A 24,245-nucleotide genomic window follows, 5' to 3' on the forward strand; every position below is an offset into this window, starting at 1 on the left:
AAAAGTTTTCAGTTATTTATTCAAATAGATATAGTGCTGATAATCAAAAGCAAATATCCATTCCCACTTTTATTCCATGCTTCCATCCGGCGGATATTTAGTCAAAGTTATTCTTAATTAAAAGCCAATCCAATGTTCGTAGATCTCATGCAGAGAGCAGGCTTCCTTACAGCATTCTTCGTGTAAGTCTCGGCGATTCTTGGGCTGGTAGAAGGCGTTGGCATCTTGCACTGAAATTCAAATAAAATCATTGACTAAGAAAGTCTGAAATCCGTTCTAGAAAGCCTTTAAAAGGGCTTTATAATTAATGGCGTTGATTCACCTAAAGTTATCTTGTCCACAAAATTATTTATTTCCAGTTCCCTAATCAAACCGCGAGTAAAGAACCGGATAGAAAGGAAATGAAAAGATGGTTGCCGTCCTCGCAACGAAGCACAATGCAGTGCAATTTAATTAGCGCGTTCGTCCAAATAATTGGACCTGCGTAAACATTAAATTTTTCTTAAGAGGCGATAAGGAACTTATATCTTATGTCATAAAGTTCGTTCGTTAATTTCCAAATGGCTGTTCCCTTTACGATGAATAGGACTTTAGAGCAATATTGAGAGAAGGATTTTTAATTTATCTTTAGAACTAATTAACACGTTAAAGGAACAAAATTTTTTTGTCATCTTCAGCAGATATTTGATATGAGTTAACCTGAGATCTTAAAAAAACTCAAAACTGAATTGAAAACTTAACAGACTCACTCATTTCAAAAGCTTCATCATAAACAACAGATTTTACTCAAAAATGAAGATAATGTACACTTAATATTTCATGAGGACAAAACTTTTGTTGACAAAGTAAATCGTTACCCAATAGCGTGGTTTGACTGTTACATCCTTCTTAACGAAATACGAATATTTTCAAGCAGTATTATTTTTATTTTTTCATGAAATTTTTTTAACGGCAAATGCGTGAAAGACCGCTGTTTCATTTGGCATTTTGAGTCACTTGCGATGAGTGTGTGTATTTTTTGAAGCAGTTGTAGGTGTGAGCTGGATGAAACACTCTTTCTCGTATTTTTATTTTTACATAACAAATTCTCCCCTTGTTTATTGAATGCAGTTCGCGCCTAGATTCAGAATTTCCTACACCAGTTAGTTTTTGCCCGAGAGTGAACTAAGGAATGCCGCCAGCACTAGCCTCTTTATTTTCACTAATTTCTGTTTCTATGGTTACCTTGCACGCCTTCAGCACCTCTGCGCTGTCTCCCCGGTAAACCAGTGTGTGGTTTACAAATCAACTTGTGCATTCGATTGAGTTGATCACCGCACAATCTATGCCGGTGTCTTCTCTGAGCAAAGGTCGAAGCAACCAATACAGCGACAACAAGGAAGGACAAGACAAGGATCGAAGTAGACTTCATCTAAAACAAAATTAAAATAGAACTTCCTTATGAGTGTTGCATTCCCGGCCCACATAGACTAATTGCCTTCAAATTTATCGACGGGGACCGGTGCAATACCACTGATTACGTCACCTAAAGAGTTACGTGCATTAATTTTTCCGACTATCTGGGATCAATGAACAGTGAGATTGCTAGTGAGATTTTCTCCATCTAAATCAGTGCCTCTTATTGTTTCCTTCAAGGTCATGAGATGTATATAGTAGACCTTTGTGTTTGGGAGACTAAATTAATCATGAAGAGCGAAAACTGAAAAAATAGTCAACACTATCCCAAAAGCTTGCAACAGCTTTAACAGCTTAAAAGATACTTCAGTATAAATATGACCACCGGAATGTTCAAGTTGTCAGTTTTCTCAGGCTAGCGACAGGCTGCCGATTGTTCGGATTAAACTGTAGCTACGTTTACACCAGTATGCCAAAAAACTCTCTAAGTTATACTTAGCTACTAGAACAGCTATGATCACCATAACTAGCCAGAATACTTGAATCTCTGCGCCCTGAGAAGGGGTTTGTATGAAGGTAGAGTTTTATGTTTTCCCATAGTTTTATAGAGCAGAAGTAACTTTTCCTTCTCTGTGCACGGTCAACGTCATATAACAATGAATAAAGTCGAACAAAAACCTAGAAAAGTAGGATTTCCAACCATTCCGCTCCATTAACTATGGCTTTCCCATCTCCCGGGTCACACCCATAACAAGCTAACCCTCCGTAGCAATAGTGAGCAAAGATATTGACTTTTCGGGATAGAAAACTAACGTGTAAATCAAGTGGAACAAATTTTCCCTGAACAGTACAGCAAACGCAATTAATTTAAAGCGATAAATTTGCTCTCGAAAAAAATTGGAAGGAATTTGAAAAAAAGGGTGTTGACCTGATGCGAATACGCACTAATAAATGCTATGAGGACAACAATAATTCTGCAATATTATATCCTGTTTTGAAAAGACGTTCCTTTTTTGTTATAGCAAAATCTATTCCTTCATTACAAAGCCTTTGTCCGCTAGCATTATAAAATCGCTATTATCCTAAAAGCTTCTAAACTTAAAAAGTTCAAAATTTCTCAGAACGTGAGCCGAACTAACGTGTGGGATGATATCAATAACGATCTCTTACCTTCACACTTCAAATATAGCCAGTCATGAGCAATTGAGCGACCACCACGAAATGAATCCCAATTTGTAACATTTTAGGGTCATTATGTCATTAGTAATCTTTTGTTTACGCTAATGAAGAATCGAACGTTCATTTCCGTTAAGCACTAGGATTCTATATGCTTCTTTAACTTTGTCCTCGGTTCCGGAGGATGTACACTTATCAATATTGGACTTGATTTAGTTTCTAAAATAAACAGTGTTTCACTTTGTGAAAGTATATTTCTTTCCGGTAATGATAATAACATTCTCGAAATCAAAATTTTATAAATCGGTTCTTCATAAAACGAGAATATAACGACGCAAAAGGGTTATGGAGGCATACACAGTTTTCAAATTTATTTACAGCCAGCTCCAAATGTTTAGTTTATATTTCATAGTGTATTGAAATCAAAAGAATAAGATCTAGTTATAATCCATCATAATGTTAACAAAGCATGATTGGGACTGATTGGGAATATACTTCCTAATTGCGTACAGTCCTGAGTAAAATCTTACTAAATCTGGATAAACAATAAACAATAATAAGGATTGACCGAGTAGTATTTAACAACTGATTCAATTTTTGCTAGCTTCTTAATGAAGGCAAAAAGTAAAAAAGCATTACACGAAAAATAAATGGCCGCCATGATGGATGCTGTTCGGATGAAAAATGGAAAAATTTCATGCTGTTTGAAACTTGAATGTGAAATAAATTCATCCGACGAAACCTTTTGATCAACTCGTGGTGTTAACGAGTGCACAGCGCAAGGAATACTTTTCTATTCATTCCTGGCAGTGATTCGCATTTCCATTCTCTTTCTTTCGACTTTTTTCAAGCTTCATAAGTTTTAAAATGCTATAAAGCATAATCCCAATTCTTGTGCATGTTTCGAGCGCAATACCAAATGTTGGTACTAAAATAACAGATACATCATTTATAACAGATAGTTATGGGTCATCGATGGCGAACGATTAATTGATTCTCAATGTCTTCGCCTAATTCCTTGCCAGGATATCCAAAACTTAGGATCACGCTCGGACGAATAAATATAGCACTCTTATTTCATAAATTCAATGAACGGAGATTATATGGACATCCTTGTATTTCGAAACCATAAGCAGAAACTAAAGTTTGTGAAGCAGGAAATCACTCGATAATTCAAAATCATAACCAATCGAACATACTAGCAATAACACAGGAAACCCAACATGAGCCTGGTAAACCTGTGACGGAAGGCTGTAGCTGTAATCAAGTTAGAAAGCATGGCGGACTTAAGGAAGCCGGCGCGGATTTTGGAATAGTAAGGAATTTTCCAGTTCTAAAAAATTGCAGCAGTACAAGTCAAACCTCTCGTATAAATAACGTTGAACCAACGTTTTGGCTGCCAAAAGTCAGAGCACCGTTACATTTACATTTACCAGTTAGGTCATTCGCTCAATACTGAGCATTTTAGACCACGCTATAAATGGTTAACTCACAGATCGAATTAGGTTTTAGCATGTTAGGTTTTGCGGAGGGAGGAAAACCAGGAAACCCTGAGAAAAACCCCTGAATCAAGGGAGAGACCCAACAAAACTCTACCCACATGTCATGCCGAATCCAGGGGTGTGAGGTGTACGTGATGTGTGAGGTGAGTCACTCGTGATGCTTTATAAATTGTCACATGAAAATTGTCATATGAAAAACCCCCTGAATCAAGGGAAAGACCCAACAAAACTCTACCCACATGTCATGCCGAATCAAGGAATCGAATTCGAGACCCCAGAGGTGTGAGGTGTACGTGATCATGTGAGTTGAGTCACTCGTGATGGTTTATAAATTGTCACCTTAGTCTCCGCCGTCACTGCAAAACTGAGTGTCATCAAGCCTGGCGAAAATTGATCAGCGAAAAATAAAAACATGCCCGCCATTGAAACAAAAAGATTTTTGGTGAAAACTTTGATCCGATTTCAGTATTACCACCATGGTTTACAAGGAGGATTTGGTACATGCGCAAATGTTTTTTTATGCGCATCTTAACGATTCATTCTTCCTTAAAGGCGTGGAATCGATCGACGGACCGAAGTCAGAAAAATTTACTCTGAATCTTTGCTTTTCTAGCTACGTTATGGACTAGCAATATATTTAAGATTCTATCTATTCTTATAACGAATACCTATGGGTCAAATGGTGCATCGTTGTTTTATTTCTGTAATGAAATTATCGTGAAATGGTAGCTCTTTTTTCGCCGATAAACAACTGAAACTAGGACCGCCTGATCAACTACAACGATCCTTTGCGCGCGTTCCCCGAGGTCACTTGGTTAATGTCAACAGAGAATCGAATATCGGATAGTTATTGGATATTTAGTATATCTAGTATCTAATGGGGTATCTAAAAGATACGGAAAATATGTTACTCAGGTCCCGCATGTAGTTTGCACGAAAAATACGAGTGGCGTATTTCCCAGTAAAACACTCATGTCTATATAATAAAATAAAACGCCACTCGCATTTTCATAAGAACTATATCCGGGTTCTCAGTCATATTTTTCCATATCCTCACTAGTGAAGATATCGATGACGTCTTGTCCAATTTTTTTTAGCAAGTTTTTGTTTGTAAATGTGTCTATATGATAAAAAGAAATTACACGTTGGCTTGAAAACTGATATGAAGTTTATCTTTTCGTGTTGAAAAAATATTTCACTCCTTTCAGCGCGCTCACTCGAGAAATATTATCACCACTCCAAGATAAACTTCATATCTTCGCGCCACCGTATAATATCCTTTATGTATCTATTAATAACTATTGGATTTTTGAATATTCGGTTGATACCGCGCCTAACTCCCTTCTCGATACTATTGGTATCACGTGTACAGGTTGATATCGATATATGGAAACGCGACTTCCAATGCGACTCCTAACTCGATAGCGCATGCCACTTTGGGAGTCGTCCACAATTATCTATCATACTTTTTTTTTTCTTTTTACTCAAACTGTTTAATTAACTGTCTAATTACCCTTATTTACTTTGTATTTACAACTGTTTATTAATCAGTGGAAAATTAAAAAAAAAAGAAAAATGAATTGTCCCATAGTTTTCTATGTTTCTTTGTTTTTTGTTTTTTTTTTTAATATTAGAAATGATGATTAGACAATATAAGTAAAAACATGGCCAAACAAATGACAAACTTGACAACGACCAACTAATTCTTCACCCGAACGAAATTATTGCTTAATCTGTACCCAAACTGTTTAGTACGATCTGAACAACTTCTCTCTAAAAATAACTAAAAAACACCGCGCCTCACATACAAACAATACGAAATTATAATCAACTTTCAGCAGAAGTCACTTTAATCATGATGATACATTAAATCTGGCTCAATTTGGCACCTTGGGGAGGAAACCGCTATGAATGATTGGAAGAGAAAGAATAAACGAAGATGATTATTCTCCGAGACAGAGCATTAAATTTTTTCAATTTAGATAAAACATCTAGAGGCACGAATTGTTTACAAGAGATCAGTGCGTTAGATTTAACTGGTGTCAAGCAGACTACAGCAGCTAACAAGTAAGGCTTTCGAAGCATGAAGTTAAGGTCATTTTATTTCCTATATTGATTTCCGTGTTTCCCTATACGAATTGTCAGAAGAGCCCCATTGACCCAAGACTGATTCCTTGTGGCTTTTAGAAGCATTGTTTCTTAAATTATTTGATCTCACCTTCAATGCTTTGCTTTTGTACCTTTGTCTTTCGTCTTCCGTCGTTAATTTTCCTTAAGGTCAGCCGAATCACATAAATAAGCCCTCAGTTGAGATGATTCCAGTCACATAGTGGTCAAGAAAACAAGCCTCCAAACATCTTAGACTTCTTTCTAGAGAGGTAAGAACAAGTTAGCAAATAATCCCCTTTTACTTCTTCGTCTTATTTCTTATCCGAGCCAACCGGAAAAAAATTTCCCCCTAAAAAAAAAATAAAAAGACAGGCCCATCTTCCTTTTATGTGTGAACTAAACTAGTTACCTCTCCAGATATTGCAGAGGATAATTTTGAAGTATACGACCTTCACGCTAATTACGACTACATTTAATGTTTTAAGCACACAACTCTAAACTAACGTGTTGACTTTTGAGGAGGTAGGAAGACCGGACAACCCGGAGAAAACCCCTCGTGGTAAGGTAGAGAAAACCTACCGAATATACAAAATGTTTTCAGATTTGTTTTTCTGTCAACGGGTAAGTCATATTTCGCAAAACTATGGCAAGACAAAGGAGGACATCGAAGACTCTTCGTTATTGCACGATCTTTGTTCTTGTTTTGAACTATTTATACCTATTTCCGCCGTTTTTCTAAGAGAGGGCATACAGATTGATGAAAAGAAAAGCATCCTTTCATTTGCGCCGATAGATCTCACTTTTGTTTGTTAAAGAAAAAGTGCCGGACTCACTCGCAAACTGTGCGCAACCCCTGATTTCATTTTAGTCAATTGTTTGTTGCGCGGCGTATGTCGCTGTGCAAATAGATACAAGGGATATTCTCAACTAGCGATTCCTCTCACATTATTTGGTTGCCAACATGGTCTCTAAGAGTCAAACATTTAATATTTGAGGCCATCAGCACTGCGCTTCCCTTTGATTCACATTTATTTAGTCTAGGTAAAGGCATCGATGTGGTATGGTGTGTTAAGACAAAATTGCCTTTTGTTGAAAAAAGGAGACGAGTTTCAGAAAAAACAAAGATATTAAGAATCATGCAGAGATGGTCTAACTTCCCTTCCTGTTATTGCTGATTTTGAGGACACAGGATAAATGCGTTTACTTATAATGTGTTTTGCCGCCACAGATTGAGCTATTTTGCATATGAATACACGGCTAATCAGAATCAAAGGCATCTTACACTGAAACACTGACTTCTGTTTGAACCTGGTAACTTGTTTTGCTGCGAACCCCTGTTTTGCAGCGGTTTTGAAAACTGATTTTAATCATGAAGTTTGAATTTTTTTAAGGCCCTGACAAACGATCCTGAAAATCGCCTAACATTCAACCGAACTTTATATGTGGAGCGGCAGTACTGCAATCTGGTGTGTCGTCGGTTCTTCTAAAGTTAGTTCCGGTGTTGTAACAGTAGCCTAGCTACAGCCTTTCATCATCGAATTGCGTCCCAATATCACAGGTTTGTAGTAATTGTAATGTGTTTTTATATCTAAGTTTTTAGCACTACTTTAAGAAGGTTTACTTTTAATTAGTGACTGATTTTACCAGTCGAGACTAGTAACTTAAGCGTCATTAGTATTGAACATGCAAATTGTAAATAACCGTTGAATTTAATCAACTGTCAAGCAAGCTTTTTAGGACCTTTTAAAGCCAAATATCTCAAAAAAGTTTGGTTATGCCGAATGGAGAATTCCATAGCAGCTAGCAACAAAAACTTTGCAGTCCTGCAGTTTGTTTATCCCAAGAAGCGCTTTGGGGAAAAGGTTACAATGAGTCTTTTGTTAAAAACATTGATTTGGGCATATAATTTCTCTAGCATCTGTTGCCCAATTAAAAAGAATAGGCATTCCAAAATTATTGAAAGTATTTTCTTCAACGACTTTTCAAGCAACTCGCATAAAAAATCAATAAACGCCAAATCAGTTGTCGCAGACGTTAGACTAAAATAATTCACTCTCGTACAAAAAGATGAAAACGTTACGCGATAACGAAACCTACGACAGAGAAGCACTGAAGCGATAGTGCCTCTTCAATCAAGAGAACGGAAATTTAACTTGATCGTATTTTTCCAAATAAGGTTTTTCATTAACACCTACAAATCTGACACTGACTTCATAAAATTTTAGGTGATTTATTTTTAATATTCAATCCCTTTTTTTTACGCCCACCTACATATATTTTCAACTCTGTCACTATAGTTAATGATTTTTTCACTCGTTCATGCTGAGCTTAATAATTGGGATGAAGGAATTAAACAGAACTGAAGAGCAATGTTCTTTTTTTACGCCAATTTTGAATGACCTGGATAAATGAAGAACACTCATGTTTAATGATAATATTGGGATTTTAACCCCGTGGTTTCACTGAATTCCAAATGGAATTTAGAAGACATCATGTAGATTCATCTGTACTGGCAAATATTTAAGTGGCTATGAAGCCTACAGGATCTCTTCCTGATTTCAAAGCCCTTATAAAATAAACAAGAATGGCCCTCACTTTCTTGATGATATCTCTTTTCGTGTGCCGAGATATTCAATATAGAAATCACGAAATAATGACGTCAATCGAGGTTCCTTGTAAGAAGACAAATCATCAAATAGAGAATATCTCTGTGAGAATTGGCTCAGAATGACTGAAACGTTTGGTGAACATAGCGCACTACAACCAACATAAGATTCAGATTCTATTTCTTTTGATTTAAAGTGCAACTAACCCCCGATACAATTCTTTCAGTATTGATTCTACATAAAGTGAATAGTTGAATGGTGAAATATTTCTTCATTTGAATGTTGCGTCTTTAAGTTATGAAGGTTTATACTTCCAATATGTTAGTGACTGTGACGTCACCCCAGGCTTCATTAAATATACAAATTTTGACTGGTTCATACAAATAGTTTTTAAAAAGAATCATTATTATACTTAAGGTTTCCACAATGTTTATTGTAAATCTGATGTCTCATAATGGCTAGTGTTTAGTATTAAAAATTAAAACATACACTCCAAAGCCTGGGGTGACGTCACAGTCAGCAATGTAATGGAAGTATAAACCTTTATAACTTAAAGACGCAACATTCAAATGAAGAAATATTTCACCATTCAACTATTCACTTTATGTAGAATCAATGTTAAAAGTATTGTATCGGGGGTTAGGAACACTTTAACTATAATTTTGATACAAGATGAATCAAAATTCGCTATCTTGGATTTATAAAGCTGCAGTCTTTGCGGTGATCAAGACTCCAGTACAGTTGAGTCGAAATTTCAATAAATTGCCTTCAAATACAGTGCGCGGTGTCTCAAAAATTCATTTTTGTTTTAATTTACAAAAACTTGTTTCTATTTTATTTGTCTCCGTCACAAAGTCAGTCATAAATGGTTGAAAACCAAATCAGCTGGTAGCCAATCACTATGGACCCTTGCTTTAGCTAAATCCTCCATATAGCATGTAGAACGACCAATGCTTCTTGAAGAGTTCAGCTTGAGGTTGAATTATTTTCAAAGAGATTCCCGTTGAGACATAATGACTATTCGGTCGTCCAACAAGTAGCCATCACAACGTTCAAATATGAAACAAACCTTAAATTTGTTGCAAAAAAACGTAAAAAATCTTATGCAAAATATATGCATCATTGCATAATAATGGTCGTAAAACATCTTTTAGAATAACAAGACAGATGGAACTGGCTTTCCAAACTTCACCTACAAAACCGCCATTTTGCCTGCCACAAAAAAGGCTCATCGCATAGCATTTCATTGTTTCCGGTGCGCAGTGTATTTTGGCTGACTAGGATTCTTTAAAGTTCACTTCAAGGCATTGAATTTTTACCATACCAAATAACAGTGTATGCCATCCATAACAGTTGATGCCATTCCTACCCATCCACTGTTATCTTGGTAAGACAAGGACCTTTTACCATACCAGATAACAGTGGGATCCATTTGTCAGCTGTGCCCTGACTTAGATGAGCCAAGAGGTTGTTTCGGGGTAACTCACTACCATTCGGTTATCTTTAATTACGCCTTATTTTGTTTGTATTCCCAGATATGAGTTTGAGAAACCTTACCAACATTTCAACACCCGTAAACTACAACCAGACCACAAATGCGACATTTAGTTTCAAAAAGGTATATTTTACTCCCGAACTTACGCCGGCGTTGAAGGCAGTGTCGATAACAATAATATTGCTGACTGGAATCTCGGGAATGATAGCCAACTCTATGGTCTTCTATCTTGAACGAAAGAGAAAGAAAAAGTCAAAAAGATCTGGTCCTAGGCCTCTTGAACGATCCATGTCCATGTACTTTATCAAAAGCTTGGCCTTGTCCGATTTGCTGTCATGCATCATCCACACTCCTATGGGCTGTATCTGGATACTCGATGGATCAATCAAAACTGACCTTGAATGCCAGCTGCATAGAGTAGCACTGATGAGTTTATCCAGTATCACTATCCTGAACGTTACATTCATCGCAATTGAACGATATCTCGCAGTCTTTTACCCGCTGAGGGCTCCTTCAGTAGCCGTGTCTAAAGTCTGTGTCGTTCTCGCATGGGTTATTGGAACGATTGTTGGTGTCGCCCACATTCTCCCGTACAAAGCCGTCACCTTCGACATTGGTCAATATGCATACACAGTTATCTGCGTTTCCTACGCTGAGAAAGAGATTGCACGAGTTCTAATGACCATCCATACGGTGATTATGTTTATCATCCCGAACGTCATCATGTTGATCTCATCCATCTTGATTAGCAGGTTCCTCAGGAAAAGAAAGCGCCAGGTCGCGGACGGGGTCATTAACGCCACCGAAAAGTCCCAGTCTTGGAGATTCAAGGATACTGGCATGTTCATGAAGATTATTTTTGCCTTTTACATTCCATATACTTTGTTTTTCGTAGTAGGTGTTATGAAAGAGATTGGCCATGTGGAGTTAAACGTCCCCAATGAGTCTATCATACAGCTATCTACTTTCATTTTAGCTTTCACTAACTGTGTTATCAATCCCATTATATATGTTACAGCTTACAAAGACATTAAGAACATGGCGCGTAAGATCTTTACCAGCTCAACTGCCAATACAGAAAGAACTAACCCTTGATTAGAAACAAAAACGGACTACTGCTTGGTTTAGCTCCGAAAAAGGACCGAAAGAAAGTCCTTCGGAGCTTAAAGAATACATTCAGTGCGACTCTTAAGGTGGAACCAAACTGATAAGCCTGATGCGAGATGACGTTTTACACCCGTCTCTTGGCCATAATCCTTTTCACATTGCTTTTGTTCTTTAATTATCACTATTGTTCCTGTATTCTCTAAGGAACCAAAAATTTTAATATGAAAGTTTTAAAAACTATTATGGTATAGAGTCGGGGGTAAAACGTCATCTCGCTTCAGGCTTATTCTTCGCAAAACTAGCGCGTCAATTTAACTGGAATTTTCATATACTGTGCTTGGATTACCCTAGATTCCAACTGTATATTTTATTTTAAGATTTTTTAAATGTTTAGTCTATTACGGCACAAAATTAATTTTAGCTCGTTCAATTAGTTTGGTTCCACCACAAATCGCTTTTGCTCTCGACCAATCAAAATACTTGGAAACGCACGCGTCAACGCACGCTTGTATTTAACGAGTCAAAGCATCGTGATTTATTCCGTCGATTTTTTCTCACCTAAGATTCGTAAAATAGACACTACTTAAAAATAGGGCAAGATATCCTCAACAAGGCCGAGTAATTCAAGCCTGGGGTCGCGCGTTTAGTCTCCATTGAACCGTGGTGTGAGTTGAATTCTTCGTTTGATAGTTTGTCGTACTTTCCATTGCGAGGAGGAATTCTCCAGGTTCTCAGGTTTTCATTTTTATTTTATTTTACTTATGGCCAACTCTTAGGTTATCAATAGCTAGTGGGTCAAAGAAAAGAGACTACAAAATGTATCGCTGAAAAATTATGCGTTAGTGTAGTGGGAGTGTAGTGAGAGAAACATTCGGTTCTGTTGTAATAGTAAATGTAGCGGGTGTGTGTTAGGGTAGTGTGCGTGGTTGTAGTGGGAGTTTAGTGAGAGAAACATTCACTTCTTTTGTAAATAGTAAATGTAGCGGGTGTGTGTGAGGGTAGTGTGCGTGGGTGTAGTGGCAGTGTAGTGAGAGAAACATTCACTTCTGTTGAAAATAGTAAATGTAGCGGGTGTGTGTGAGGATAGTGTGCGTGGTTGTAGTGGGAGTGTAGTGAGAGAAACATTCAGTTCTGTTGTAAATAGTGAATGTAGCGGGTGTGTGTGAGGATAGTGTGTGGGGTTGTAGTGGGAGTGTAGTGAGAGAAACATTCAGTTTTGTTGTAAATAGTGAATGTGGCGGGTGTGTGTGTGGGTAGTGTGAGTGGGTGTAGTGGGTGTAGTGTAGTTCAGTTTTGTTGTAAATAGTGAATGTAGTGGGTGGGTGTGAGGATAGTGGGCGTGGGTGTAGTGGGTGTAGTGTAGTTCACTTCTGTTGTAAATAGTGAATGTAGTGGGTGTGTGTGTGGGTAGTGGGCGTGGGTGTAGTGGGAGTAACATTCAGTTATGTTGTAAATAGTAAATGTAGCGGGTGTGTGTGGGTAGTGGGCGTGGGTGTAGTGGGAGTAACATGAATGTGGTGGTAGTGGGTGTGGAGCAAACCTCAAGGGCCGAAGAGATGGGAGTGATGGTAAATACATGTAGATATATATGTATATATTTATATCGCTTAGTGCTTCAAACTCGGGCAACATTCAGTCCCGTTTCCTCAATTTTGTATTTTGTATATAATTCATTTGAAAACATATTGCACGATTATAAACTATCCGATTGATTTGTATTCTTATACTTTACACTGAACAAATTTACTCGATTCTTATTGGACAAAAGGAGTGCAATTAAATCCCAAATTGTAGTCTGGAGTCCCAGTTAAGTTGGTCAGTTTTGTTGATTGTATCATAAACAAAAAATCGCACAATCTTCTCATACAATTCTGATTTATAAATACTCGGGATGTAAAGGCTCGTCCAATTTTGAAAACGTTCAAAACATCACCCGTACCGTATAAATTCCGAATTGTACTCAAGATCGTGCGATTTCCTATACAAATTACGAAATACTTATGTGTATTGTTTATTATCTAAGATGTATTTGCTACGTACACATACATAGTAGTAGTGATACTCTTTCGCATATATAATCAGCTATTATATGTACGACCTGCATATAATATTTACAATCTCATTTATTTAACTCTTACGCATTAAAACATTAAAATACTTGTATACACTGTGTGGACAATTTGCAGATAATTTTTCCCCATCCCCAACAACAGAATGACAACGGTAAAGATTATTGTCAGCGAGTTTTTCTACTTGGGATACGATTAGCGATCAACATCGTAATGTTAACCGTTGTTAAACCAGGCGGTTTACGTATCGGTATAAAATGAAAATTATTTCGTTTCGTAAATGATGAAGCCGAACAATTGCGCACGCTTGACAACCAAACAACAACTAGCAAGATAACATCAAAACTGTTTTGCATCAAAACGTTTTTATAGTTCAAAGCAAAAAAATATTGCTAACCACCTATAGTGAACATCATCCAACATGGCTGCCACTTTTATTCCCTTAGGAATGATTACAAACCACCTATAGTGAACATCGTCCAACATGGCTGCCACTTTTATTCCCTTAGGAATGATTACAAACCACCTATAGTGAACATCATCCAACATGGCTGCCACTTTTATTCCCTTAGGAATGATTACAAACCACCTATAGTGAACATCATCCAACATGGCTGCCACTTTTATTTGAGTGAACACCATCAAACATGGTTGCAATGTTTTTCTTCCATTGATAAGAATCGTTACGAGACTCGGTTGAACACTTCCCTGTATTTAACATACAGAGTTTTTCCGCACATCCGATTTGATTTTCGATCCGACCGGTCGTAAATACAATACGCGTTTGTCCTTTTTAGAATGAAGGATCCGTATACTGACAATGCATTGGCCGAGATTGTCCCACTAAATTTAAGAATAACTCCGACAGGTGGGAGATAAATAAACTTGCCCGAAGTTGACTCTCTAGGCTCCCGAGGAGTTTTTTTATTCTAGCGAAGCGAAAATTTGGCTAGCGACGAAGTCGCGATAGGTCGTCCGTCGTACCCGAGTCAAGATACACAGAGGGTGGCAGACTTACGAAAGTCTAGTACATACAATACGTGCTTTCCTTTTTTGAAATCGAAGGATTCGTGTCGAGTTCAGTCGTACGATAAATTAATAGTACTTAAATAATGTCGCTCAATTTGGACTTCCAAACGAACAACACTAAACTACTACCACTTGACGTCCTTAGCAAAACAGACATATTTACTATGGCTCATTGTGTCGGTGGATTATTAGTTGCAGTGCGGTGTTACGTGACGGCCTCTCCAATGGATAATAAATCAAATAGAGGATGCGAAGTGACGCTAACTTCATACATCAAAAATTATCTCTCAGACTATCACTTTTTCTAGTCTTAGCGGGATGAATTTATTACCAATTTTTCAAAAGCCTGTTACTTTTGTCGTGCATAATGTCGGCTAAAGCTATAAGGAAGTATCGCAAACAACACTTTCAAACTGGTTTTATTTGTCTAACCTGTTTTCACAATCTGAATGTTTATTCGCAGATGTTGTGGTGATTCAATCAAAACGTAACGCCCACTTCTAGAAGAGATTCCAATGAATATTAAAGGTCTTTACGTCTATACAAAGGCACTTATGCATATTCCATCCGTTGTTAATTTTCGTGCTTTCATTCACGATTTTTATATCATTTAGTTTTATATCCTAACGATGGTTGTGTTCCTTACGCTGTCATGCTAAAGAAGGGGACAGTCGTTCTCTAAAAACTATGCGCTTATTGATATTATTTCCCCCGGCTTTTTGCCGATTAGCCCTCAAAGATTCTCGCGGCTATGAAAAGAGTGAGCAATAAGCCTGAAGCGAGATGACATTTTACCCCCGTCTCTAGACCATAATCCTTTTCACATTGCTTTTGTTCTTTAATTATGACTATTGTTCCTGTATTCTCTAAGGAATCAAAAATTTTAATATGAAAGAATTTTAAAAAACTATTATGGTATAGAGTCGGGGGTAAAACGTCATCTCGTTTCAGGCTTATTGGGCTTCCCATTAGCCTTGCTTGGTTGTCGACTGATACGTTATAAGGAAAGCAATGTCCATAATTGACTGACAAGCTGCCAAGAAAGCGCCCTTCTCCTTAAATGAAACACCCAGCTACGTCAAGAACGTGTCAACAATTTGCTACACACGGGCTCTCTTTTCATGAAAAAAAAGAATCAGTAATCTCAAAAGCTACACTACGTATATATCTATTTATACATTTTTTGAAGGCTATCAATTTCAGTGGCCCAGATTGAAGGTCTTGGGACATTTTCTGGTAGAATTCTCAAGGTAATTTCTCGCTAATAGAGAGAAAACTGTAAAACACAGCATAAAGGTGATAACAATGTCAATAAACACAACAAGGAGAATATTAAATAGCACTTAAAAATTTGCATATTTTGGGGATAGATTTTCGCTCCAGTCGTTACTTGCTCAGTCGTATATCGCTCAGGTTCAGTTCACAAGAAAAGAGACGGAACGAGACGATCAACAGTAACTGCTTGACAAGTTGCAGACATTTCTTCGCTGTACTATCGAATCTCAGCTGAGTAACGTTTGTCCCTTATATTTAAAGGTACGAGTATTATATGTTTATACAGTTTGTAGAACTAAAATGAGTTTTTTGAATGTCTTTTGATGCTTTTTCCAAATCTTAAATGTGACCTTTATTTTTTGTTTTTATTTTTATTTTTTTTAATTTTTGCTACTTAACAAGATTCTAGCACTTTTTAAACGTTTTAACAAACCTGAGACCCGCAGGGGCACGCAATCAGAACAAGCCTTACCACCATGACATCGGCCTATTGGAAGCAATTTTTCCTATCATTAGACCATGGAAAACAAGTTTTAAAATTCTCATTTTGCTTTCAATTCTGAGTAAACTAGCTTATCTGGTTGACAATTTGTGTTCAAGCTGTGACGAAATCCGATATTTAATATTTCAAAAGGCGGAAAGAACAAAAGGCAAGGGATTTAGGGCTGTATATCTGTCATTGAACTTATTCATACGGAAGCTAGGAAAATAGCCTCACGATTATTTGGAATCGAAAAAAATAACATATGAATGCAAATCATTCAATGTCTTAACTAGTATGTCCCAGATATTCTGTAGGGAAATGATTTTTAGTAAAATGAGACTTGATGTTCGAGGTTCCTTTTCTTGTATTGTAAAATGTTTCCATAATGGATAGTCTATTCAAAGGCCTTCCGAAAATATAACTTGTAAATAAACTCTGAAATTTGACGCAAAAGTATAAACAACTTCGAAAAACCATGAATAAATAAATAAAAGAAAGAAAGCATGAAAAAAACATCGCTAAACTCAATACGAGATTTAGTTTTTCTTTTGACACGGTACTTTTGAGAGACGATTTCAGTACGAGTATCAAAAAGACTTCGTGTACTTATTTTTGGAGATAGTCTGAGGTCGATCAAAAGAAGGTTATTCGCTTTGAGATCGGATTTAGTTTTTTGATCTAAACTAAAATCCTTTTAACCTTTCTATAAAGCTCATGCGAAGTACAAGCTAACCGAAGCAATAAAAAGACAATGTTTAGAGTAATACCCCTTTAAGGATACTAGTTTTGTGCTAAATAAAAATCCATATCTTGATTTGAGATGAGTGTTTTTCATATGGGGTAATACTATATAGCAATATTGAAAAACTCATGCCAAGTTTGGCGTTTAAGTTTGCAATTGGAAACCTAATCAAAGGAATTAATTATTCTTCATTTACAAACAACTCCATTTTTTGATTAAGATTTTGGTTTATTTTCAGTCTTTTTCTTTTCCTATACAAATTAAGATCATCTCCGCCAGGCTTTCTTCTTGTTCGTCATTCCTCAGACTTTAAGAGCAAAAATTAAAATCTAACTAGGTAAAGTAGTTTTTACGTCGATATACTTAACCTTTTTTATTCATTGATATTGATATTTATTAATATTATTAATTGATTTTATTTCTTAGACATTTGAATCAACTATTATCTGTATTCTTGACATTTTAGGCATTCCTAATTCGCGGTTTTAAACTCAATAATTTCGTTTTTAAGCTCTTTTTGACCGGTTAGTAATTTATGTAAAATACGCAATGTTGTCGCTAAAAATAAACCGTTATAACCGTAGTTATTCAATTTTCCCCTAATAATAAAGATCAAAAGGATATATTTATAATCTTAACTTTTGCCGAATTTACGAGGATTCGTTATTATTATTTGAAAAATCGTTTCTTGTTTCTTGCGCAAAGGAGTATCGCGCGCATACGACGACAAAAGATGATTTGTTTCTTCCAAGCTTTGAATTTTTGAAAAAAACAATTTCATTTAAAACTAATACTTTGCCATTAACGAGCACTTCATTACTGCATTTGATCTTATCAAAATACAACAAACATTTCATGCAGAGATTGTTTAGAGACCTATTTTACCAACAACACCGCGGGCCTCTACTTCCTACAGAGGCCAGTTGAAGCAGTTTGTTCTTCAGTGGGGATTTGTTTTTACGGTGTACCACAAGGTCTACGCCTGGGACTTCGTAATGTAACAAAGGTGAGGTTTAAGCGCTAATATCATTTTATTTTTTCGATTGAAATGTTTGTTCCAATGTGAATATCGCTCAGGAAATGAAACATCCCAAAATAGCTCTTCAAAAATTAAAGTTTCTCACGCGATAACTCAACTTGCCAGATATTTTTTATATTATTTCAATTCTTTTTATTGTTATTATTATTTAAACATATTCATTCTCATATTAATCTTGACATTTATAATCCGAACATTCTTAGGAGATTTAAAAAACGCAGACTGAATAATCAAACATGCTAGAAATTTCTGAAGAAATCCTGTTAGAAGTCTTATCTGAAATAATAGTTTTTAAAAGCTCTTTTGATCCAATTTTTTTAAATTGGAATAGCTGGCCTTTACAAACATGGCTTAGCGATTTATTTTAATACTGTTGTGGGAGATTCATGATTTATGTAACTTTAGGCTTGGACCAAAAAAACCATATCATACATCAATTTTATGATTAAAAAAAGATAGACCGTCAGAGAAAAGAATCGTTTTCCTACGACTCAGGAACAGCTTTTTGCTATTGCGTATATTTTATGATTCACCATTTTGATTATGTATACTTCGTATGAGACAAATTGTAAAGGCTTGTCTTTAACCTCTCGGAAACTCTCGACATTTCAGATGTTGTTTGACAGCTCACGTTAGTGACATTGTTAAGTACGTTCGTTAGCAAGAAAAAGCACTCAAAAGAAGTAAGAAACTTGGGTTTTTTATATTGACAGTTATCATAAACGCTAAATTAAGACGCGCTTTCTAAATGAATTACTCGTCAGGTCACGAAAATGTGCATGGGGAGAGTTGAAAATTAAAAATCTGAACTCAGACGGTAGACAGAATTCTTCAAGTTCGTGTTATCGAATTCAAGTTGTTATTTTATTCACTGCTCGAAAAGGTAATTGTAAAAAGAGCTTATGCTTCGAGTGAGTTAAGTTGAGTTTTCATCCGCTTCAGATGCTAATTTATTAACTTTGACAACTCAAGGACTGTTGAACACAAACAGAAAAAAAACTCACGAAGTCGCTGTGAAGAAGTGTGGGATATAGGAACAAAGAATGAGAACATGAATGACTGAAGAGGAAAAAAATACAAGAAAAACTAAGAAAGGAAAGGAAAGGGAAAAAGGAAAAGAAATTAACGAAACGAAAAGGAAAGGAAAAAAGTCACGAAGATAGATTAAGGTAGAAAGAAGAAAAGAGAAAGTGAAAGGGAAGGGAAGAAAAGGGAACGAAGAAGAATAGAAAGAAAGAAAGAAAAAAACGAAAGGAACGTCAAGAAATCAAGAAATAAAAGGGAAAGAGAGAGAGAGAGAGAGAGAGAGAGAGAGAGAGAGAGAGAGAGAGAGAGAGAGAGAGAGAGAGAGAGAGAGAAACGAAAGTAAAAAAGAGATGAGAAAGGCCAAAAGGAAATACATCCTGTTTACCTCCCGTGTACCTTGGCCTTACTAGGTCCTTATAAGGTAAGATACCACGGATTGGATTCTACTTTGCTAACCGTGACAGTGACATTTCTTCATTTCAGACAGGGGTAGTTATTGTTCAACAGTCACTGAGTGTTTTTATCATTTAAAACAGCCAAAGCCCTCAGACTTAACATAATCAGCCAAGCGATACACGAATCAAAAAACATCAAAAAAACCCTTCCTAATACCTTAAAAGGATAATCTGGTCAATCCGGAATAACCTGTCTGACGTATCCATAAATCTGTATATATATATATATATATATATATATATATATATACACATGTATTAGGGATCACCAGTTATTTATAGCAGAATATCATGAATTTTTTCCATTTTAAGCAAGTAATCATTCCGGTAAGCTGTCTGATAGCATCGGGTATTTGGTGTGGTAAAATCAATATGGTTTATACAGTAAATAGCGAAACTATTATCATTACAGATTTAATCTATAATTTATATCTATAAAGTTTGGATAGAAATTGAATTACTTAATTTAATTAGCAGTAATGATAAAAGGGTAAATTTTACACCGTGAAAAGATGATTACTCCGACGAAGGACTAGCGTCCGAAACGTCAGTAAGTTTTTTCATCTTTTCGCAATGTAAAATTTACCCTTTTATCATTACTGTTTCATTGGAAACATCAACGCAGCTTACACTAGTTTTAAGCTAGTTATCTCTTATTTAATTAGCGTCTAATTTACGGAGTTACGGCCGCAATTTTCATAAACATGCGAACTCTGTGTCTCCGAGTCATTGCACGATGAAATTTTGTTTTTCGCTGCCGCCAGTCAAAAATATGAAAGTTACCGCCTGATTAAGTGTTAATTGTTTTACTTGCATTTTTTAAATCTATGTATTGTTCTGATATTTCATTTTATTCTATTTTATAAAAAGAGTACGAGAAAAAATTAATAGCAATGGCATTAACAGTTAGGTATGGCATCCATTGTTATCTGGTATGGTGAAAGTTCGTTGTCTTACCAAGATAACAGTGGATGGGTAGGAATGGCATCCACTGTTATGGATGGCATCCACTGTTATCTGGTATGGTAAAAGGTCGTTGTCTTACCAAGATAACAGTGGATGGGTAGGAATGGCATCAACTGTTATGGATGGCACCCACTGTTATCTGGTATGGTAAAAGGTCGTTGCCTTACCAAGGTAACAGTGGATGGGTAGGAATGGCATCAACTGTTATGGATGGCACCCACTGTTATCTGGTATGGTAAAAGGTCCTTGTCTTACCAAGATAACAGTGGATGGGTAGGAATGGCATCAACCGTTATGGATGGCACCCACTGTTATCTGATATGGTAAATGGTCCTTGTCTTACCAAGATAACAGTGGATGGGTAGGAATGGCATCAACTGATATGGATGACATCCACTGTTATCTGGTATGGTAAAAGGTCGTTGTCTTACCAAGATAACAGTGGATGGGTAGGAATGGCATCCACTGTTATGGATGGCACCCACTGTTATCTGATATGGTAAATGGTCCTTGTCTTACCAAGATAACAGTGGATGTGTAGGAATGACATCAACTGTTATGGATGGCATCCACTGTTATCTGGTATGGTAAAAGGTCGTTGCCTTACCAAGATAACAGTGGATGGGTAGGAATGGCATCAACTGATATGGATGACATCCACTGTTATCTGGTATGGTGAAAGGTCCTTGTCTTACCAAGATAACAGTGGATGGGTAGGAATGGCATCAACTGTTATGGAAGGCACCCACTGTTATCTGATATGGTAAATGGTCCTTGTCTTACCAAGATAACAGTGGATGTGTAGGAATGACATCAACTGTTATGGATGGCATCCACTGTTATCTGGTATGGTAAGATGTCGTTGTCTTGCCAAGATAACAGTGGATGGGTAGGAATGGCATCAACTGATATGGATGACATCCACTGTTATCTGGTGTGCTAAAAGGTCGTTGCCTTACCAGGATAACTGTTATGGATGGCATCCACTGTTATCTTCCGTTAGTCTGTTTTCAAAATGTCCAAATTCTAAGGCACACGCGCCCCGAAAAAGAATATTGGATTAGCATTAGGATGAAAAGACGACGGCATTCAAGTTCAGCCCCACAAGGCGATGTAGACCATGTTTGTTGCCAATCTCCCCTTGAACTTAAACAAAGCTTCCAGTTACTTTGTTCAATCTTTACTGTTTAGAGAAATATACTATGGCATGGCAACAAGGACAGGTAAAACCGAGGAACCAGTATAGATAAACGAAAGCGTAGTTCATATTGATTTCATACTTAAATAATTCAGACTTTTATCTTGTGACGAACAGTTAACAATAGCAACGGTAAGTGGTGATTCAAGAGAATATAATTTATAGCTTTTTCGACAAACGGACATGAAATTCTAGAGCTCCAAGTCATATGTCAATTGCTCTGTCAAAAGTATACGCCATATATTGACGTAATTGCCCACGGATTAGCTTAACAAAACGGCTGCTGGGAAATTAATTAGATTTTTTCCTTTTTTGAAAATAGGATTAAATCATCGACATTACTTTGACATGGCGGTAAAGTCCAAAGGAAAAAAAGAGCAATTTCTAGGAGAATTTAAAACTCATTAAGTGTCGTCAGATGTTTTAGAGAGAAAAAATGAATTATATTGGATGCATTTATGAATGTTTGATGAAGAAGTTTATTTCTAGTGAATTCTAAAATTGCCGTGATCTGTAGCTTGAAATCAGTCTGAGGTGAGAGTGTTTTCTTGGGGGAGTTACGCTAATCTTTTAGGAAGACTGTGTCAACTTTTGGTGATAATAACGGTAACGTGTAAATTATGCGATTTCACGGCTATTAAAGTTAACAAGATTTTACTGTTTCTATGCTTATGCAGAAATTCACTAAGCTAGTGACATGCATATATAGAATGTACACGTACACGTATATAAGTAAGTATACATGCATGTGTCTTTATGAGGTAAATATGTTTCTTTATGATATATATCTGTGCATATACAGCTGTTTTCAAACAGCTTCCACTGAGAATGTATGTAATGAATGCATATATGCATCCTCACTTTAAATAAATAATTTTTCAGACTTTTCGATCCATGACTGGATTTTTTCAGTGTGCATATATTTCTATATTATAGTTAAAAAAAGGTTTTAAAAATACTATATGTATAATAGATAACATGAAAACTCAAAAGCAAAAAAAATAAAATAAAAATAGGGGGTATAACAGGTTTTATCTGAGATGAACTATTTACATTATATTATTAAATTTCTGCCAATAATACCAATAATACTATTTCAAATAATATAAAATTTTATATAAATACTATGACACAGAATAATGTTGTCTTGGAAACGGAAGAGTTGCTCCGATGGTTGGTGGTCGTTTAGGTAACGGTGTTATACTTTATTGACGACGATATACTTTTTCCTTTGAGCCATTATGGCCAACAGTTTATTTTCTTTGTTTAGCGCCGGGTTGCTTATGAGTGAGACAAATGAATATGAATATCTTTTCAACTGAAGAATCTTATTCTCAAAAGGACATGTGGTCTGATATTGTAAAAAATTACAACCATGGTATAAATGCATTATGTTTAATGGAATTATGAGAATCTATTGAAATCAGTACATAAATAGAAAGATGTATTATCAATATGTGGGATTTCTATCCAACATGTTTATTCCCTTAGAAACGATGACAGACCACCTTTCTAAAACTCACGAATAATTAATGAGCATTTAGACCTATCAGGTCCTTCAAATCCATCACGTGCATGGATCTTTATACCCGATAAAGAAACTCGACAATCTAAAAAGCCCGGGGGCGGTTTTGATTTCGGACCCAGGGGAAATCAGGGCTGATTGTGCTGATGAACAAGTGCTCACTGAACCGGAACACATAGAGAACTCTTGGTCACCAAACAGGAGCGTTTAGGCCCCGTCCACACGTATCCGGAAATTTTTGTATCCACAAATTATTTTTTGCGGATACGAAAATATTTGCGTCCACACGTAGCGTATTCGAATCGTTTTCATCGTCCACACGTATCCGTTTTCGTAAAATTTGCGGATACGGACACAAAAATTTGCGGACACGTGTGGACGCAACCCGTATCCGTAAAAAAAAAAATTTGCGGATACAAAAATTTGCGAATACGTGTGGACGGGGCCTTAGAGAACTCTTGCCTATTCAACTGGAACTTATAGAACACTGCGTTTTAGAAGTAAGTCCCTGGCTAAACGAGGAAACATGTTTCCAAAACATGCTTTCTTAAATGTTTCCAAAGGTGACAAAACTGTCACGGAACATCGGAAAACATGTTTGCTCAATATCGGTTAGGGCATGCGCACTTTCAAGATAGAGCTAGCGTTGCTAAGTAACGAACTTTTAGAATGTTGATTTTCGTGACTAAACGAGGAAACATTGGAAAACATTGTTTCCATGCGTGTTGGAAGCACGGAATGTTTCTGCCGCACAGCAGAAACATTTTTGCGTCTTGGAAGCAAAATTTGTTGCAAGTAGCAATGTTTCGCATGTGGCTAAACTTGGAATCATCGGGGAACCAGAGCCTAATTCGTGGTCGTTTTGTATCGGTAGATATAGATCTTCGGCTCAGATCTATATCTAGCGATACAAAACGACCACTCATATTCTAAACATTACATAGTGAACATGATTTGTGAATTAATTTGGACGGCATTACAATTTTCCACCCGTTCGTTTACCTGCCAAACCATGAGGTAACTAAAATGTAAACTTTAAATCTGTTA

At 36.5% G+C, this 24,245-nt stretch overlaps 3 protein-coding genes across 3 annotated transcripts in view; 2 read left to right on the forward strand and 1 right to left on the reverse strand.

The window, feature by feature from the left end:
- LOC116306422 (uncharacterized) overlaps nucleotides 1-24,245 on the reverse strand; it is a 25,626-nt gene continuing 1,381 nt past the window's right edge. Inside the window, exons 2-3 of the mRNA XM_031716484.2 lie at nucleotides 1,225-1,411; nucleotides 1-230 (exon numbers count right to left, since the gene is read on the reverse strand). Of these exons, the coding sequence (XP_031572344.1) occupies nucleotides 118-230; nucleotides 1,225-1,411 (300 nt within the window). The 3' untranslated portion in view covers nucleotides 1-117. The remainder of the gene's footprint in view (nucleotides 231-1,224; nucleotides 1,412-24,245) is intronic.
- On the forward strand, nucleotides 10,535-11,500 carry LOC116306421 (QRFP-like peptide receptor). Its single transcript, XM_031716483.2, has one exon. It carries the CDS (start codon nucleotides 10,572-10,574, stop codon nucleotides 11,376-11,378), a length of 807 nt encoding a protein of 268 aa, XP_031572343.2. The 5' UTR covers nucleotides 10,535-10,571; the 3' UTR covers nucleotides 11,379-11,500.
- LOC116306420 (beta-2 adrenergic receptor) overlaps nucleotides 15,889-24,245 on the forward strand; it is a 15,709-nt gene continuing 7,352 nt past the window's right edge. The window contains exon 1 of the mRNA XM_031716478.2: nucleotides 15,889-16,024. The gene's annotated coding sequence lies outside the window, so the exon portion shown is untranslated. The remainder of the gene's footprint in view (nucleotides 16,025-24,245) is intronic.

Source organism: Actinia tenebrosa, unplaced genomic scaffold (genome assembly GCF_029948245.1).
Source record: "Actinia tenebrosa isolate PJP-AT-01 unplaced genomic scaffold, QUT_ActTen_1.0 PGA_scaffold2__45_contigs__length_23673736, whole genome shotgun sequence".
In the NCBI taxonomy this organism is placed as follows: domain Eukaryota; kingdom Metazoa; phylum Cnidaria; class Anthozoa; order Actiniaria; family Actiniidae; genus Actinia; species Actinia tenebrosa.